Raw genomic sequence first — 20,825 nt, 5'->3', positions numbered from 1 at the left:
CCCAAAAGGGCCGTAGGCCTGGACAGTCCCAGGTCATGTGGCTGAAGTCCGCATCTGGATATAAACACGAGGACAGCCACGGACCTTCCCCCACCATAGGTCACATTAAGGCGGTGAGGTGTCATGTAAGCCATGTGCGTGTAACTGAACTGTATGTATTTGTGGCGTGTATTGCGAGAAATTTTCTTGTGATCGTGCAGAACCCTCCGCCACTCCACATCTGTAAGGACTCTGTCTCCGATCCTATCCCATTTTGCCCGTAGCCTATCTAAGGGACATACAAACGCCGATTGCAGGGCCACGTAAAACCATTTCACTAGGTGCCCGCCGTCCCAAGTGTGAACAAGGCATGCAATACTGGATGCGGCTCCGGCTCATCTCTTCCTTTGTTTCCACAGCTGAACAAACATATGGGCCAGGGCCTTGTAGCGCAGGAACTGGCCCGGGGACAGGCCACATTATTCCATAAGCCTGTCAAATGGGAGTAGGGATTTGTCCAGAAAACAATCCCCAACATTATCGAGCCGAGCCACTGTCCAGGGGGCCAGTTGCTCATTAGTGAAGACAGACTGTGGATCGCCATGTGGCAGACCCAGAAGGGGGGCACTATAGAGTCTACTTGACAAGTCGCCATTCTCTACCCAGGCAGCGCCTCTAGGCTTGGAAGGCAGTGTGCTGAAGTAAGGAGCTGTACGGGGTGGGCTTCGTAGGTACCAGTAATTTCGCCACTATTAAACTAGGGTGAGAGGCCGAATGCGACAAGTACGTCCCATCTACGTTCACACCCTCTGTCCATTGTGCCAGCCACTGCAACTGAAAAGCCAACATATAATATTCAAAGTTCGGTACTCCCAGTCCACCTTCAGAGACAGGCGGTGTAGCGTTGTGAGAGACACCCTAGGTCGCCCATCGCCCCACACCAAGTCTCGCAGTAGGGTGTTCAGTGAACGAAATCCGGCGCCAGGAATGAGAACCGGAAGATTGACAAAGTACAAAAGGCGCAGAAGCATAACCGTTTTAGATAATGAGATCCGGGACATCACAGGCAATTGCAGCATGCGCCAAAAGTGTACGCACACTCGTAACGAGCGCACCGCTCTACCCAGGTTGCCTTCCTTCAGGTCATCGAGCGAATGAAATATATTTATGCCCAGATATTTAAACGTGTTCAGGGCCCATAATATTCCTGCCATCAACGTGTCCGGCCTGGGGGCAGGGCCCGCAACTGGGAACTGGAACGTCTTTGCTTTGTTGACTCTTAGGCCCGCAAAATCTTCTAAAATACGTATAGCTAATGATGTACCCTCTGACAGGTACAACAATAGGTTGTCTACGTAAAGGGAAACATGATGCGTCCGCCCTGTAATATCAAGCCCGTTTCCGTCCCCTCCCAGGCGAAGTCTCTCAGCAAGGGGTTCAATTGCCAAGGCGAATAGGAGGGGGAAAGGTGGCACCCCTGTCTTGTCCCCCGAAACACCTTCTACTCCCTGGAGATTGTTCTGCCCATTCTAACCCTTGCAGTAGGCGCTGCGTACAGTAGCTGCACCCATCTCACCCAAGCCTCTCCCAAGCCCATGCGCATCATCACTTCAAATAGATAGTCCCACCCCACTGTGTCAAAAGCTTTTTCCAGATCGATTGAGAGCACCGCGGCCTCTAATCTGGACCGGGTCTCGGCGTGGTAAAGCAAAGAGTAGAGCCGGCGAAGATTATAAGAGGTGTTACGGGAAGGGATAAACCCATTCTTATCGGAGTGTATTAACGTCTTCATGTGCAGTAACAGCCTACCTGCCAACACCTTGCTTAGAATCTTACAATCCATGTTGAGCATGGTGATGGGCCTAAATTTCTTAACTCCTGCCCCCGGAATCTTAGATTTCGGGTGGGGGACCAGCAGGGCTGCCCGCATGGAACTAGGCAACTTCCCAGCCTCGTACGAGTCTGCATACAGCCGAACCAGGTGCGGCGCAAGTAGCTCTGCGAAACGTTGATAAAATTAGGCCTGAAGGCCATCCGACCCCGGGGTCTTGCCAGGAGCCAAAGCATATATGGTAGCCTTATACTTCAGGGTTATGGGTTCCCCCAGCTCGTATTGATCCTCTTCCTCCAACACTCGCAGGGGCAGACTCATTGATCTCATCCGGGCTGTACACCACCTCCCAGGTGTCCAGGCCAATTTGTGTGATGGGGGATCCCCCTAGCTCCGCTCTTATTAACCGAGCTAACAAGCGGGCCCGCCTTAGCTTCCTCTCTCTGCACCCTGTCTAGGTAATCCTTATGGTTATAGCAGCGTAGCCGCCCAAGTGCAGCATTATATTCCGCTCTCGCAGCCTGCAGTGCCACTAGGGATGCGTCCCCAGTACCCTGAGCCTTATCGAAGCAGCGGATGGACCCTTCCAAGTCTAATCATTCCCAAAGGAGCTCTCTATAGGCTCCCGTCGCCTGTCCCATATAATGACCCTGCACTACCACCTTGAACGCCTCCCATTCCACCTGAACAGAGGAGGCCGTGTTAGTCTTTCAGGGAAATATATATCTATGAGAGTGTGCAGTGACGTGCGAAAAGGTTCGTCCTCTAGTAGTGCGGAGTTAAGCCGCCAAGTGGGGATGGGAGGGCGCCTTCCCAGGGGTTGGTACGTCATTACCAACGGACTGTGATCTGACAGGGTACGTCCTAAGTATTCAGTATGGGTGACAGCGCTATTAAATGCGGTGGAACATAAGAACGAATCTAGAAGAGTATGCACCTGGTGTACCGGTGAGAAGAAAGAGAACTCCCTATGGCTATGATGTTGCAGCCTCCAAGTGCCTTCGAGACCCCAAGTGCCTTCGAGACCCCAGTGCGTGACCCATGCACTAAACCCCAACAGGATGTGACAGGTCCGCGACAACTTCCGCCACACAATTAAAATCCCTCCCCCCCCAAGAATCAGAGTGCACCTCAAATTACCCGCTAGTACAGCAGAAAAGGAATCCAGAAAGCCAACCTGATCCTGGTTAAGTGCATAAATTCCCTAGGGTGGCCTCTTGTCTGCCAAACTCCCAACAACCAGTGCTTATCTGCCTCCCGCATCCAGCCACGACGCTCTACAGCAAAAGGGGCCCCCGGTTTGACCCAGATCAGCACCCCCATGGCAAAGGCCTAGTATGCAGTTGTGAAGACCTGTCCCCTCCATCTCCGTTTCAGCCTCTCAGCCTCCTCCCTTCTCAGGTGAGTTTCTTGCAGGAACGCTATATGAATATCCCGTCGTCTCAGGTACGAGTAGATCTCATGGCGCTTTGCGATAGACCCCATCCCCCTGATGTTCCACGTTAGGAACCGTATAACACTTTGAGACCCCTGCCATTCTCATGGTATGTCGTCAAGCAACACTACGAAGGGGGCCCCCCTCAGCACCCTCCCATATCACATAACATTGCTCCCCTCTGCAAGCATAAAGGACCAACAAAAGGACCCATAACTCCCCAACCTGCTGCTGGCTCAAGGGGATCCAATCACCGCATCGCTTTGGGGCACACCACCAGATGTTCTGATTTAATGCTACAGCCACATCTCTGTTACGGCCCCAGCACAGCCTCCACCAGGCTGCGGCCCAGCTTCAACCGGACACTGTCTCACAGCGCACAGCCACTCCAGCGGGCGAGCGCCACGCCCTCCTCAGGATGTTCCGCTTCGCTGCCAACCGCTCTAGGCCAATCACTCTGGCCGCGCAGTAACCAAGAGCCTCCCTGTTGTCTGCCAGCCGCAAGCGCTCACCGCTCCAATCTCTTTCCCAGGGCCAAGCCGCTGCTGTTCAGGGCCCATGTAACCAGACACCGCTCAGCCGTAGGTTTTGCTGCACTATCGCAAGCAGCCGAATCTAGGCCCTTCACGTGACTCTGCCCCCTCAATGGCTGCAGTTCCAAGTCAGGGCCGGCGGGATCGTCACTACACCTGCTGGGGTATGCAATCCCGTTCCGGCCGGACACCACTCGTCCCAAGGCCCAACTGCGCACTTCAATTGGCTGCCACCCGCAGTCGAACGGGATCCCGGGCACAACCACTCCGCCCCCGGTCAGAAGCACGAACCAGGGGGCCCTCCAGGGCCAGGGGAGCTCACCTGTATGGCCACCCGACCAGACGACACTCGCAGTCTCATCAGGTCGCTCTCCCGGCTTCACCCTTCGATGGGGGCCGTCCGAGGCGCCCAAGCCACGTCTTTGGTGTCTCAGGTGCCGTCTGCAGGTGTCCCCGCTGCTTCTCGCGCCTTCTCACCGCCCAACACTCGGCAGACCCCAGGGGCAGCAACAGTCTCTCGCCCGGAGTTCAGCCCCACTTCCGGGCGGCTCACCGCCCTCGTCCCCGTTGATGTGGCCTCCGATACTCCCTCCACTGCGCAGGCTGGCACTCCCGACCTGTAGTACCAGCAGCCTCCAATCGTTGCCTGGGCACACCCCTCAGTACAGCGACCCCCACTAGGGATCCAGGAATGTGCAGGTCGGCCCGGCTGTATGGTTAGCGCGGATAAATTGTGGGCTGATGCGGAGCTTCCGGCTCACGTGTCCACATTTATCCTCGACCAAGCAATGCGCCTTCCGATTCGGTATCTTGTTACTGAATCGTCATTTGGGTTTTGCGATTTGGTACCTGGAAGGAGCATGTTGAGGCCGTCCCTTCCTAATACTGAATTGTAATGGTACGTAAGACATTAGCAATTTACCGCCAATTGAAAGTTGGTGGTAATCCATTTTGTGAATGGAATGGGTCTACCCATTCCCCTTTGATACTGATCTAAAAATATTTTTAAGAGCAAGTAATGGTCCAAGAGACCACTGCCTACTCTTAAAAAAATGAAACTTAAAAGTTTCATTTAACTTTTTATTTTTATAAACGATGATTGATTTATTTAAAAGCAATTGCAAACATGGTACCCCAGCAGTCCACCATCGCTATGATGTGGCTAAATCGTAGTGGGTCAAAAATTGTGACCTACCTTATTAATATTCATGAAATAGGTCTATGTGCGACCCTCTACAAATCGCTAATGAAACTCAAAAGATTTCATACATTAGGAATAGCGATTTCCTAATTGTGAATTGCAAAAAAATCGTCATTAGGAAATCCTATTCCTGACTTTCGTACATCTAGCCCCAAATGATTTTACAAGGCTACTTTTGAGCAAACTCTCATCTTCTACTGAAACGAGAAAGTACACCTACTCTTACCTAGACAATTGGCCGATAAGAATTCAGTTGGCTGAGGAAATACCCAAGTATTTTTTCATTTTTTATGCAGCACCCTACACAGTTTATGATTTTTAAAGTCACTGCCAAATGAATAACAAGGATACTCTAAGATGACGGTGTGTTAAAATAGATTCTATGTATGAGTAGTTTCCCGACAAAATAGTTTATTGGTCATGGGAAAGAACTCCAAGAATATTGTAATAAAAGGGAGGTCAAAACACAGTTGCAAGGGGTTTGTAGCAAATACCATTATTAGTGACAAAGTGCCATTAGTAGGAACCACTTCCCAATTACTGATGATCAGTTTCCGGGAGACTGTATACTGACTGGTGGTATTCAGTCCTTTTAGGAGACAATATTAGCTGGTTGGGCTTGATTATAGGGTTACGAAAGAAACACATGATGAATAAAGGGCTCATGCTCGGAAATAGATAATGAGCCTCAAAGTGGGCATTTGTATTTTCATACAATTGTATTTAAAGGATTTGCTGATCACATGAACTCGACGGTGAGAATTGAATAAAGGATATGATTAACAAACAAATCCTTAAGGATGTGTTGGAAATAAACAATGTAAATACATAGCAACTAGCACAAGAATGTCTGTATGTTCCGTATTATTATTGAGTTACTAATCGTTGGCCAACTGAGGGACTATATACTTTGAAGCTTCCCTAGTTTAAATCTTGCCTTTTTATGTTTTATTCAATCAGTATAAATACAGGCATCACAAATTAGAAAAGAAGGAAAAAAATATGCAAATAGAGTTCAGTATGCATCCTCAATAAATGGCTTGCACAATCTGTACAGCATGATGTTAACAGTAAATAAAACCTGAAAGTAGCATCCGACATGCAGCATCAGCACTAGAAGCTCTCTGGCACAATTCAGTAATGCAGAAATAGGGGGATAATAGTACGTACACAGTTCCGCAACTACACTTTAGTCTTATCCACAGTATCGTTTTTGGAAGCACCCATATATTTTGAGGTATGCAAAAAGAAAAGGATGGATTGCTTTAATTAATCTCTGCCTGTGGTAGTTACTCCGGCTGCCTCCCAATTTCTTGTAACTGCAAATTAGTCTTCACCCTGCTCTAACCAGAACATTCCTCTTATTAGAGGTGGTATAGCTTAAAATCCCTTACTAGGGCAAAACCGGTCCTGGGTTGCTTGTGTTCTGGCTCAGGGAAGGCTGAACACTCAGCACTTCCAGCCAGGACATATAATCGTGAAACAACGTGTTTGGAACTGGCATTATGTATGAGATATAAGTGCAATGGAAAAGAGTCAGGCTGGCCAAGGTGGCTGACAATAATATCCCAAGAGCACTGTGCATCCGGTAATAAAGGAATATATCAAGTACTGTGAGAGCCGGTTATTGTTCTCTGATCTGGTCCCATGTCTTAAATCTATTCACAAAATAAGTCTTTCATAATTGCGGTCTTTCTAACTACTCAAAAAACCATCTCTCCAGACATACCAGAAGCCAGACACCCCAACTCACTTATGTTGCAGGAGTGTACAATTATTCCTCTTGTTCACTTTTAATCACCCATCTCCATGCATGCATAATAGTTCCACTCAAATCTATGGAGCCACACTTTCAGGTGAAATAGCTAAAAATCACAGCCTCAAGAAGCAGGGGTGATGTAGCGTATTTTTCCAGCCAGAGGTGCAGCATACCATCAGAGGTACCTGTCTTCCCTTACTATGACAGCTGTCGCCATACATCCTTACTTTGTTGGGATTCATTATCAATGTGCCGTAGTCGTACCAAAGTTACACTTCACTCCTTCACTGATGCTCCTGTTTATGATCCCTTTGTCCTGGAACTGTTAGCAGATGTTTCTGAGGCTGCTCAGATTGTTGGCTGCCTGCATTCTGCAGATGAAATATGCTAGATAGCACAAGCGGGCTCTGTAGTGGGACCTCAAATACCGGTGTGCGCAACATGAGGAAAATCTGTTTAACTGTTTTTGGGATGAGATTGCAAAGCACCTGCAGTGATGGCTGCTGGACTACAATTGGGTTAGTGGCAGGCCCCTCTTCTTAACTTGCCCAGAGGTGACAGTGTTCACGGCTGCAATACTTCTGGGTTGGAAAGGTCATTTAGGAGACATGGGAATAGAGGTCTTTGGTCTCCAGTGGAAACTCGACACAACATCAGTCTGTTAAATTTGAAAATGATTCCCTTGGTGTTGGAGGCCTTGCTCGCAATCAAAGGAAGGCTGGTGCAGGAACTCAAGGACAACACCACTGCCATCTGGTACTGCAACAAGCAGGGTGGGGTGGGCTCCTGAGTCCTTTGTCAAGAAGCCTTGCTCTTCTAGAAATGGTTGACCTGGCAAGGGATTTCTCTGTTGGTGAACCACCTGGTGGGATCTTTAACCTCCAGGGCACACACACTCAGCTGCAAAAGTCTAGCGGATCAAGAATGGCAGTCGTGCCATTATATATGTTCGAGGCATGTGGGCTGCTGAATTCATATCTGTGCATAGATCGCCGTCTAGTGTTGGGTCCGGATGATTGCACATTGTTGTCCTGGAAGAGTCTTCGAAGTATGACGAGATAGGTGGCTCCTCCCTCGGACTACAGTGTGCATGGGCATCCTCTCCATCCCCAGATTGTTTTTCTCCGCCATTGGTTTCGGATGTACGGATGTTCGGATGTACGCTCGGTACCGATACGCTTTTTGAACGTTCGTTGCACTCCAGTCGTCGAATCGGGACGTGTGACCTTCTTGACACCATGTGGACCGACCGTTGATGGAACGAAGTCCATTCAAGTACTGCCCGCAGTGCAACTCGAAGTTCCCGCACACCGACCAACATCCAGTGTGCAACAAATGCCTATCTCCAGACAACAATGAAGATAGTTGCCTAGCCTGTGCCCAGTTCCGATCGAAAAAAACTATCCGGAATCGACGGGCGGCGAGGCAAGAAATGCAAAGGTCGGCGCCAGCACCCGAGAACATCTTCGACGATGACGGAGATCTAGCAAGCGCCGAGGACTCGGATCAAGATGATCAACAATACTCGGAGCACGACTCTGAATATTACCTCGAGGAAGGAGAACTAGTCGTCGACCTCGAGGAATATGATCAAGACATCGTAGCGGTCGAAGACGACTCCGATGGCAACGACGGGCGAACCGTGAGTACACCGCCCCATATAGACACTACACCTCTATCAGAGACTCAGGTCAAGGCATCGCCAGCAGGCCTTAGCCGAGATCAACAACCTCGTTCTACAGCCCCGCCATACCGCCCGTCTAAGAACACACAAAAAGAGCCCTCTGAGACACAATATACGACACCGGTTCAATCGAAACCGAAACTCGTCGACAATACTGTCTTCGTACCGAATTACGTCGAACCGAAGGGGACTAAGCCGAAGGGCGTCGACCCGAAGGCCACCGTACCGATACAACCTTCGAACCCGCAGACTATCGAGTCGACATCGAAGACCAAAGCTGTTGAGTCGAAGACGAAAGCCGTCGAGTCAACCTCGAGGCCAAAACACGTCGAATCGACACAAAAACAAAAGCACGTCGAATCGACCCCCAAGAAGCACGTCGAATCGAGCAAACCAGCCTCAGGTGTCGACAAGGGGAAAACAACGGTCGACGAAAGCACAAGGCCTGCGGCCAAGACTACTGTCGAGCCGAAACCGAAACAGAAAGTGGACCAAAGTAAATCGGTCGAGCCGAAGCGCCTCGAGCCGAAAAAGGGCGTCGACACAAAAACGCAGGCTCCAAAAACACCTAAAGACACTGTCGAACCGACAACACCGCTCGGTCCGAAAAAGGTGGGGAAGCCAACCAAAGACGTTGAACAGACAAAACCTGTTGAAAAACATCATAAACCGGTCCAAACACCAAAAACGGTCCAAACGCCAAAAGGCGTCGACCCGAAAAAAGACAAACCAAAGGCTACGGCACCAAAACCAAGGACTGTGGCAGAGAAACTTATTCATCCAGATCCCTCCACAGAAGACCAGTCAAAACTGTATATTGACCCAAACACTGGTATAGTGACTGTGTACACCAAAAAGAAAAGACCTCTGCCAATCAAGACTTTTCTACAATTCCCCTGAAGAAAAAGAGAGACTGTGCTACCTCTCCTATATTCTTTGAACCTATGACTACAGCTATGCCTCATACCCCATATGCCCCTGCCTCACCAGAACGCTCTGACTACAAACCAGACGAAGATCAGGACGCAGATGTAGGGTTTGGCTATCCACAAAACCCACTTGCAGACCCTCACTCACAGCCATGGGGTGGGGGAGGGGAACCAGACACTGAGGGAATTCTGCCCATTACAGAGCCTGCAGTTTACCCCACTAAGCCTTCTCCAACAGAAGACACAGTAGCCTTTAATTCACTGCTGGATAGAGCAGCATCATACCATAATGTAGATATGCACTCTGATGCTGCTGAGGAGGACTTCCTCTTCGATACCTTAACAACATCTGAGAGACATGTTAAAACACTCCCAATGCTAAAAGGCGTATTAAAACACGCAAGTGACATTGTGATGAACAGAGTGCCTGAATTAAGCAGACCACTCTTACCCAGTCCAAAGATCAGGGCTTGATCCATCACCGTTTTTTAGCTCACTGCACCATCCCAGCTCAGAACTTGGCTATATGCAAATTAGTCTGTTCCTGTCCCAGTGCATGATGGGAACAGGGCAAACCAAACTACCAAGCCAATTCTTATACTGGGAAGGAAACAAGCTTCCGGGGACCGGTTTCTGCCATTTCAGGCGTCGTCGGCACGGCTTGCTTGAATCCTGATGGTGCAATGAGCAAGGGACTCACATCTGAGTATACCCTTCCACGCTTATGGTGGACAAAAATGATTCAGAAAAGGGGGTGGTGATGAACAGAGTGCCTGAATTAAGCAGACCACTCTTACCCAGTCCAAAGATCAGGGCTTGATCCATCACCGTTTTTTTAGCTCACTGCACCATCCCAGCTCAGAACTTTGCTATATGCAAATTAGTCTGTTCCTGTCCCAGTGCATGATGGGAACTAGGGCAAACCAAACTACCAAGCCAATTCTTATACTGGGAAGGAAACAAGCTTCCGGGGACCGGTTTCTGCCATTTCAGGCGTCGTCGGCCCGGCTTGCTTGAATCCTGATGGTGCAATGAGCAAGGGACTCACATCTGAGTATACCCTTCCACGCTTATGGTGGTCCCCGGTAGCTTGTCTCCTTTCTGGTGAAGAATTGGCTTGGTAGTTTGGTCTGCCCTGTTCCCATGATGCACTGGGCCAGGGACAGACTAATTTGCATATCGCCAGGTTCTGAGCTGGGATGGGGCAGTGAGCTAAATAACGGTGATGGATCAAGCCCTGATCTTTGGACTGGGTAAGAGTGGTCTGCTTAATTCAGACACTCTGTTCATCACCACCCCCTTTTCTAATAATGCATCACAGCAATCCTCCAACTACAAAAGTAACACACAATCCACATACAACAAAAACACCAACAGGGGTGGATACAGAGGGAACAACACCAAGGGAAGAGGTCGTGGGGGCAATGCAAATAGATCCTCCACTAACACCAAGCAGTGACTTCTTACCACTACCCCCCAGACCATATAACACCAGTCGGGGGAAGAATACAACAATTTCTGCCAGTCTGGTTAAATATCACAACAGACAAATGGGTCAGGCAAGTTATCCAACATGGCTATTGCCTTGAACTCACCTCACCCCCACCCAACATACCACCTGTGCACCGTCCAATGTCACAGGAACATATTACGCTACTACAGCAAGAGGTCATCAGTATGCTACAAAAGGGGGCCATAGAACCAGTCCCACTACAACATCAGGGAACAGGAGTATACTCTCTATACTTCCTGATTCCAAAAAAGGACGGGTCTCTAAGGCCAATATTGGACCTCAGGCCCCTCAACCTGTACATTTTGTCGGAGCATTTCCACACGCTCACTCTCCAGCAAGTCTTACCACTGCTTCGCCAGGGAGACTTCTTAGCAACATTAGACCTCAAGGACGCATACTTTCATATCCCAATACACCCTGCTCACAGAAAGTATTTAAGGTTCACCCTTCAGGGACAACACTACCAGTTCAAAGTCCTACCATTTGGTGTCACGACAGCTCCAAGAGTGTTCACCAAATGTCTAGCTACAGTGGCAGCACATCTCAGACGGCAACATATCCATGTGTACCCCTATCTGGACGATTGGCTAATACACGCACCAACAGCCCAGCAATGTGCCAACCACATGTCACAGACCATACATCTCCTGCACAGTTTAGGATTCTCGCTAAACTACCCAAAATCACATCTACAACCCTCCCAGGTCCAACAATACCTGGGAGCAACAATAGATACACTGGCAGCAAAAGCATATCCCAACTCAGCAAGAATCAAGGGAATGCAAACGTTGATACAAAAGTTCAGACCCCAACACTCACTACCAGCTCGAGTGTTTATGCAGCTAATAGGCATGATGGCATCGTGCATATTCATAGTCCCTCATGCCAGACTACATATGCGTTCGCTCCAAGAATGCCTATCAAGACAGTGGAACCAGGCTCACGGGCAATTAAAAGACCTAGTGTTGGTGACCAGTCGGGCATACAACTCTCTGCATTGGTGGAATCCACAAAACCTTTGCAAGGGACGACTGTTCCAAGAGCCTGTCCCACAAGTAGTGTTAACCGCGGACGCCTCTCTCATGGGATGGGGAGCTCATGTCCTACACTACACAGTACAGGGACTCTGGACTGTACAGCAAAAGAAAATGCATATCAACCTTCTAGAGTTGATGGCAGTCTTTCTAGCCCTAAAAGCTTTCAAGAGACACTTATGCAACAAAGCTGTGCTGATCCGGACGGACAACATGACAGCTATGTATTACATTCAAAAACAGGGGGGGGGACACACTCGCCACAGCTGTCGCACCTAGCTCAAGCAATGTGGAAATGGGCCATTCAAAGGAACATGTTTCTCATGGCAGAACACCTCCCAGGCAAGGACAATCAGGTAGCCGACCTGCTCAGCAGGCACAGCCAACAGATACACAAATGGGAAATTCACCCCAAAGTGCTCCAACCATTCTTCCGGAAGTGGGGACACCCGGAAATAGACCTGTTTGCCACAAGCGCAAAATGCCAGTTCTTTGCTGCCAGGTTCCCACATCCGCAATCACAAGGGAATGTGATATGGATGAACTGGTCAGGCAAATTTGCGTACGCTTTTCCCCCAGCTCCACTAATTCCGCTGGTGGCACGCAAAATGCGCAAACATTCCCTGACACTAATCCTTGTTGCTCCCACATGGGCGAGGCAACCATGGCACACAACGTTCCTAGAACTGTCAGTGGTGCCTCATCAAAGACTGCGACTCACTCCCAGTCTTCTAACTCAGAACCATGGCGAAATCCAAAACCCAGATCCGCAACAGCTGAACCTGGCGATCTGGCTCCTGAAATCCTAGAGTTTGGATACCTCAACTTGCCTCCAGACTGCATGAATATTATCAAAGAGGCAAGAAAACCCACTACCCGGAGCATGTTATGCATCAAAGTGGAAACGTTTTGTCATTTAGTGTAATAACAATGACATTAACCCACTTGATGCTTCCACTCAAAACATCATTTGCTATCTCTTGCACCTACAACGTTGCAATTTAGCCTATTCATCCATCAGGATACATTTAGCTGCGTTAGCAGCATATCTGCAAAACAGGCAACACCTTTCACTATTTAGGGTGCCAGCAATTAAAGCGTTTATGGAAGGACTTAACGCGTCATTCCTCCAAGACACCCACCTTCACCAGCCTGGAATCTAAACGTTGTTTTAATCAGACTTATGGGACCACCTTTTGAACCACTACACTCATGCGAAATACAGTTTCTTACTTGGAAGATGGCTTTCCTTATTGCCATTACTTCGCTTAGAAGAGTTAGCGAGCTGCAAGCCCTAACTATTCAAGAGCCATTCATTCAAGTACACGCAAATAGAGTAGTTCTCAGACAAACCCTAAATTCATGCCGAAGGTGGTATCCCATTTCCATATAAATCAAACTATAGAACTGCCAGTGTTTTTTCAGAACCCACAGACAGTAGCTGAAAGGGCATTGCACACTCTAGATGTAAAAAGAGCCCTACTTTACTATATAGATAGAACTAAGGCATTTCGGAAAACAAAACAGTTGTTTGTTGCTTTCTCACCACAACACAAAGGCAACCCTATTTCAAAGTCAGGTATAGCCAAATGGATCGTTAAGTGCATTCAGATATGCTACTTAAAGGCAAAACGCACCTTAACAGTTTCCCCTAGGGCGCATTCCACACGCAAGCTAGGGGCATCCATGGCTTTCCTAGGAAATATTCCTTTACACGAAATTTGCAGAGCAGCCACATGGTCAACAACACATACATTTACAAAACACTATTGTGTAGATGTACATTCAAAACAGCAAGCTGCTGTAGGCCAAGCTGTTCTCAAAACTCTCTTCCAGACTGCTGCAGCTGACACAGGTGGCCACCGCTAGGGGAGATACTGCTATACATTCTATGCACAGATATGAATTCAGCAGCCCACATACCTCAAACGGAATATGCTACTTACCAGTATGCATCTGTTCTTGGCATGTAGGGCTGCTGACATTCATATCTCCCACCCACCTCCCCGGTGCCTGTTGCAGCTGTAGCATTCACTCTTTGCATGGCCATCTCTTACTGTACTATACTCCATCTCTGCCACAATGGCGAAAAACAATCTGGGGATGGAGAGGATGCCCATGCGCACTGTAGTCCGAGGGAGGAGCCACCTATCTCGTGATACTTCGAAGACTCTTCCAGGACAACAATGTGCAATCATCCGGACCCAACACTAGGCGGCGATCTATGCACAGATATGAATGTCAGCAGCCCTAAATGCCAAGAACAAATGCATACTGGTAAGTAGCATATTCCTTATTCATTGTTGCAGCCGTAATCACACAACATCGGCCCTTGTGGGTGCTGGAGTTTCCAAAGCACCTCTCGCTTGGAGATGCTTTCCACCTAGAGTGGAGCTCAGGGCTCCTTTATGCCTTCCTGTCGTGCACACCTTGCATTTCCATGCTTGGAGATTGAGTGGCAAAAGTTGACCTCCTTCAACCTGCACCCTGAGGTGGATGATGTCTTCTTGGCGGTAAGGCCTCCCTCCACAAAATCAGTATATGCCAGTCATTGGGACAAATTTGTGTATTGGTGTGGCACCTGACAAACGAGCCATTACAGAGGAAGTTGTCCGAAGTTTTATTATTTGCTCTGTCTCGAGCCCAGCAAGGACTTGCTTTGGGTATGGTTAGGGCTATTTATCTGCTTTTTTCGCTTTCTTGTGGTTGCTGGATCAGACTGTTATTTAAAACCCATTGTGAAGAGATGATTGGGAGGTTTATAATACGTATCCCCACCAAAACCCTTTGGGATTCTTCATTGAGACGTGAACTTCACCTTCTTGACGTACAGCCGTTTTGAGGTGCTGCACAGTGGGCTTATTCCAACAGGGCCACAACTACTACCACTTTGTTAGAACGTGGAGTGCCTGTCCTGCACATCTGTCAGGTGGCTACGCGGACATCGGTACACATGTTTACAAAGTACTGCCTCAACACTCTGGTCCATCGAGAGGGGCATTTCACCCGCTCAGTGCAGCAGGAACTTTTGATATGAGCCTGTTTACGTACCCACCATCATTAGCGGTACTGCTATGTTATCTGTTCACTAGATGAGGAATGTGTGGTTAGAAGAATTCATCAGAAGAACAAATTACCTTCAGTAATCTTTCTGGTAGATAATCTAACTGCAGATTGCTCACTAACCCTCCAACCTCCATGTTCTGTGACCTGGAATCTTTCTCCATCTAAAAAGTTCCCAGTCTAGAGATCTGCACACAGATCATACCCTTCTGCCGATTGACTCTACATCTGAGGACTAGGAGAACCTAAGAAAGCAACTGACGTCTGCACGTATGGTTGGCACTTATATGCATTTGCACACTGGATAACTGCTCTAGAAGTTTCCAGATCCAGTCTGATGCCTGAGGAATATTCACAAGGTGGTGAATCTGCAGTTAGATGGAGCATGTACCAGAAAGATCGTTAACAAAGGTAAGTAACTTGTTTGTTGCATTGATTTAGTGGGTGTTCATGCCAGTGCATCTGCTACTATGTCATAGAGCACTGGTAAACTCAGGCACCCTTGGTGAGTTCCTCTGCTTATGGGCATAGAAGCAGTTACAGCACCATTCAGGCCAATATGGGCTGTATGGTCAACGTATAAAAGATGAGTCTACTTAAGAAATGTATCACTGACCCCAATCTTAGCCAACACCGTAAACATAAATTTCCATTCAGCAGATTCTAATGCCCCCTTGGCGTCTAGAAAAACTGCTACAGCATGGACATCGGGGGTCAATCTGCAAAACTGCACCAAAAAGGTGTTCTACGGTTGTATACAGTTGACCTAGCTGTAACAAAACCTTCTTACTCAGGCAGAATCAGACAAGCCATGAAGAGTCAAAGGCGAATTCCACAATAGTTTCCAGTATTTCTGTGTCTGTATTGAGTAAGGAAAGTCAGCTGGCTTGCTAGGCTTCAAAATAGTTATGGCAAAGGATTCTAGTAAGAAGGTGGAAGCTATCCAGTCTATATCATAAACTCAAAATGTTTCATAATAAGCTCATGAAGTTCTCCTAAATTTGTGTGTATCGCCCTCGGAGTGGCCAGTGTGTTTGTAATCACATGAGATCTTAACCGATCAGATATCTCTCTTTTAAGCTGCAAGAGGCTATGACGTAGACTAAAAAAACTCCAGCATCTTTTTCTACACTTATTCCACAGATGTACAGATGCAAAGTTTCTCACACTGGCTCAAATTGGTCAACAGAGCCACCTTAAAAGTATCCTTCCTATACCTGAGCTACATCTCATTGAGAAACCTCTTTCAGCCCCTGCCTCCAATGCTTTTATCCCCAGTGTGCTGAGATGACAATTAGCCAGAACATTGGAAGCAGTTTTCCTATTTTTGCAGCTTGGATTTTGTATATTATTGATAGGAAACTATAGATAGCAAACATAGAATCCATATTCTAAAAATTATCTACTATAGTATCTTTTTGTTTATTTCTAGAAAAGAACTTGAAGCCAGAGTAATGTTGAATGGACCTGAATTTCAAGCAGCTCTGGCTAAGGCAATTGAAAAAGAAGAACAGAGGCATAGCCTACATGTTAACGAATTACAGGAAAAGATTAATTTATTGAAGAAGCAATACATGGAACTTGAGGATGAGTTTCGTGCAGCTCTTACTATTGAAGCCAAAAGATTTCAAGAGGTAATGTTGATCTTGGTCACTGCTGTTAGCATTGTGGTCATACATGCTTTCAAGTTTTCCTTTGTTTCTTTTTAGCATTTATTGTAATTGCAGGAAAGTGGCTGGGGGAGGGTAAGATGGAACCGGTACAGTCAATTATTGTATGTTTAGAATCCTGCCATGTGAGAGGTAAAAGATAATAGCATGAATTTGAAACGTTGACTCTCTTCACAGGTGATGGTAAGAAGAGGATGGCACACACCTGACATGGTATAATCAATATGAGTTCTGTATAGTCCAGCTTATCTCAAAATTGTTAAAGGTTTTCAGAGTCATGGCCTCTGCAGTTTTTTTTTACTTTTCTAGCAGGCGTTGTTTTTTTAACTAGATTTTAAGTTTTTGTGAAGGTTGTTAGCTATCCACCAGGGGCTATACATTGGTATGGGTATGAGAAAATTTGCTTTCATCATTCTGTCGAGGTGGGAATTATTGGGAGAAAGATATCAGAATGGTTAAAATGAAAGATGATCAGATTCAGAACTTATAGATAGAAGTTTTTGGAAAGCCCCTTGCAGCCATGGTCTACCATTTTTCAGCTGGCTTTACCTGACAGGGTTGTCCATCAGAGTTGGTTTCAACCTGTGGCATTTAGCAGATATTAACTACTTAAACGATGTTAACATACACTACTGTTAATTCGTTTTTGGTGTATTTTGAATGCATATGAGTTCCCCCATGCTCTGAGAGCTGGATTGTAGAGAGGTGGTCCGAGGCCACGACCCTTTTTACACCACTCTGCAAAAGCCGCTCCTGGCGCACTGCTGCTCGGAGTCCACTTGTGTCCTGAGGTCCTCACAGGAGCTGACCTGAGTGAACAATTAGTTTTGAAAATTTCTTGAAGATTTGTCAAACGGCACCAAAGTTATTGGCAAATCAAAAAACACTTTTCCTATGGAAACTAGGTTCTAACTCTAACTACCTACTGGTGACCGCCAGTAGGTAATATATATGTGTGTGTGTGTGTGTGTATATATTGGCATACCGAAACGCGTAGGTTGTTCACCAGTACCTTCATTTGGAATTTAATAGAAATAATAAATCAACACTGCTGCTTAGAAAACCAATGGTGAGAGTGTGACTTCATTTGGGTTCCTGTGGGTGACCTAGGAACGGAGAGGAAATATATATATCTATGTGTTTATATGTGTGTGTATATATGTATATATATTCACTAAAAAAACATAGGTTTCAGGGACGTTATAGTTAGTTGGACATTTGACTCCTATAACACCAGAGACATTTGCCTGTTATAATAATAGCTAAGTTTATAAAGCGCCTGGTTACACTAAAAACAGTGTGTCCCCGCTCTGTGAAGACAGAACCAGATGTTCTCCTTAGTTGCCAGGCCGGAAGAGCCGACAGAGAGCCTAACACTCCTTCGGGAAAAGAATAATAATAACAAAGTTTATAAAGCGCCTGGTTACACTAAAAACAGTGTGTCCCCGCGCTGTGAAGACAGAACCAGAATGGGTGCCGCAGCGTTAGGTGTTCGTGGTGTGACTGTCCTGCTGGTGTTTATTGTTGCTGGGGCCAAAAAGACTTGCAGCATACTAAAGAGGGGACCGGAGTGCAGGCGCGAGACAACGCTCATTTCCCCTAACAGGACTCCATCTCCCAGGAGCCTCGCCGTCCACACACCTGCAGAGGGGCCTGGAGCACCGCTCCTCTTGCTGACTGGTATTTATTGCGCGGCATCTTCCATTGCGCGGGAGCGTCCCGGGACAAGGGCGGGACAGTTTGTGGCCGGAAGAGGTCTGGAAGGGTCACCCCTCTTGGGTTTGTATTCTATTTATGCGATTTGATGATATTCTTGGACTAATAGTGCACAAAAGACTTCTAGGCTTTCATTTTTCTAAACACGAGCACTGGGAATTACCCTGGATTAACAGTAGCAAAGAATGGGGAAAAACAATCTCGTCAAGCTGGTCCCTGCCCTGAAGCAAAAGGCATTGCTAAACCCTCCATTACCCAGTCTGACAGCAATTGACCGCATCCTGCAGAAAACCATTGGTGTGGTGGCAAATGCTATCGAACACACAGAACACCGCTTTTCGCTTCCAGCCGGTGCTCTTCCTCCTTTTCCCCCTATCAACACATCAGTATTGACTATTAATTCCCAGGATTCGATAATAGCACCTTCGTTTGCCACTCTCCCTGGGCCGTATAATTTCTTAGCAACTCAAGACACTGCCCTTACCAGGGCTGACGTACATTCTGAAACCCCGCCTCAATTAACAAGGTTATCCATGACTCCTACTTCTTTTTTTAAATGACTCCATTCCCGATTCCACTCCTCAGTTAGAGTCTCCTATAGCTAATGAGTCACCTGATATATCAATAAGTTCAATCTTGGTCTCCCCCTCACCTCAGAGTGTAAACAACAATAGTTCGAGGGTAACTACTAGAGGGCAGAAGGCCAAGCATAAGTCAAACCACGCGAACACGCTAAGCCCTGTGGCCAAAAAGGTTAAAGGACTTGCAGGGGGCTACAAACAAAAGAAAGTACCTCTGAAACATAACGTAACAAAGGGTAAGACTGTTAAAAATATTGTCCCTGCTACTACAACCGTACCCACACCTAACAATGATTTGGGGCCTTATGCTGCAAATACGGAAAATCCAGTCATTACTTCATCACTCCTTCCCTTTCCTTTAAGTAATGAGGGTCTTTTTGATAAAATTGAATTATTGATGAAATCTTTAATGGCACCCCTCCTTGAAAGGGTAAAGCGCTTGGGAGACAAAATAGACACATTGGAACATATAATAAAAAATAGAGTGACCACCTTAGAGCAACTAACAGTTGGGGAAAACACAAAGCTTACTGAACAACATCATCCCCTTTCAAGTCAAAGAATAGGTATCAGCTGACTTCGCAGCCACCAACTGACCCTAGGCCCAAACCCGCTCAAACAACAAACACCACGGGAACTCAGGGTAGGCCTTTACAGAGGGCTTCTAGTAGGCCGGAATTTAATGAACAGGTTGGAGGGGTAGATTGCTCGGGAAAGCCTATAGACCATACGGGCCAGACGGAAAATTACCCCCGTGTATTCAATGTCCCTTCTCCGCCTGCTAAACCAAAGAGGACATTTGTACATATTGACCTACCCCCTCAATCACAGCCATACACTGTAGTGTTAGTTGGTGTCCCGGAGCTACCCCAAGGAAAAACTGAATCCTACTTTGAGTTAAGAAACAAAGCAGCCTATTGGCTGAACAAGAACAGGCCACTCCCTCCTGATATATCAGGACAAATATTATTTGCAAGAAGGCTAGCCTGGCTGGGGCATAGGAGAAAAGACGTTCCAGGGGATTGCATTATCATTAATTTTGGGGATAGGCGGGTGGTCCAGCATGTATGCAATTGGCCCTCCCAGTTTGGTGAATCTCAGATTCTTACTAGGGATGTGAGCTTTTTCTACCCTCGACCTCCCCCTCTACAAACAACAATGAGCCGAAGGGACATCGCAAACATGAAGCTGGATGAGGGAACGAGCATTAGATACAACATCCCAACTTTCAATTATTTTGATAAACTCTCCGAACTAGAAAGGGTGGATTGACTTCACTGCAATGGTTTTCTCCCTGACTCTACGACCTCCGAACCCACTTCTCCTAGAAATTTAGCTAAGTCAGACCATGGTGCTGTCATAGATGAACAACTCCCCCTAACCAATAGCAAGGCCTGTCATCAAGAAGAAACCATGAGAATGGTCCCTGGTCTTAAAACCAATAGGGTCGACCCAGTAGTTAAAATTTTATTCTGGAATGTTGCTGGCTTACGTGCAAAGGTCGTGAACGGCATCTGGTTAGACTTCGTTCACGATTTTGGCATCCTATGCCTGCAGGAAACTTGGGCTCCATCTGAGTTACATATTGAGGGATATAGAACATTCTTCTCTCCCGCACTACCCTCTTCTTCAGGCAGAGCAAAGGGTGGACTGACTATCTTTGTATCAAACATTCTTTATTTTATAAGCATAGACCCCATTAAATTGGACACAAATTTTCAAATACTTATGTTACACCAAAGTAACACTAAGGCTCTCGTAATTGTGAATGTCTACAATAACCTCCCGATAGAAGACCTGATAAAAACCATAAAGGAAATAAATGCTTGTCTATGACCTAACAGATAAAGTACGGAAAGAGCTGTCTATAATTTGGGGCGGGGACTTTAATCAGACT

General features: G+C 47.0%; 1 protein-coding gene across 6 annotated transcripts in view; it reads left to right on the top strand.

The window, feature by feature from the left end:
• The window catches only part of LRRCC1 (leucine rich repeat and coiled-coil centrosomal protein 1), a 481,085-nt gene that overhangs the window by 201,051 nt on the left and 259,209 nt on the right, over positions 1 to 20,825 (top strand). For all 6 annotated transcript variants that reach the window (XM_078687089.1, XM_078687090.1, XM_078687091.1 and 3 more), the window contains one exon: positions 16,394 to 16,595. In XM_078687089.1, coding sequence (XP_078543215.1) covers positions 16,394 to 16,595 — 202 coding nt within the window. The remainder of the gene's footprint in view (positions 1 to 16,393; positions 16,596 to 20,825) is intronic.

The sequence above is a fragment of the Lissotriton helveticus genome, chromosome 4_1 (genome assembly GCF_964261635.1).
Source record: "Lissotriton helveticus chromosome 4_1, aLisHel1.1, whole genome shotgun sequence".
In the NCBI taxonomy this organism is placed as follows: Eukaryota; Metazoa; Chordata; class Amphibia; order Caudata; family Salamandridae; genus Lissotriton; species Lissotriton helveticus.
Note: the sequence above shows the minus strand (reverse complement) of the source record. Positions and strands in the feature narration are given on the sequence as shown.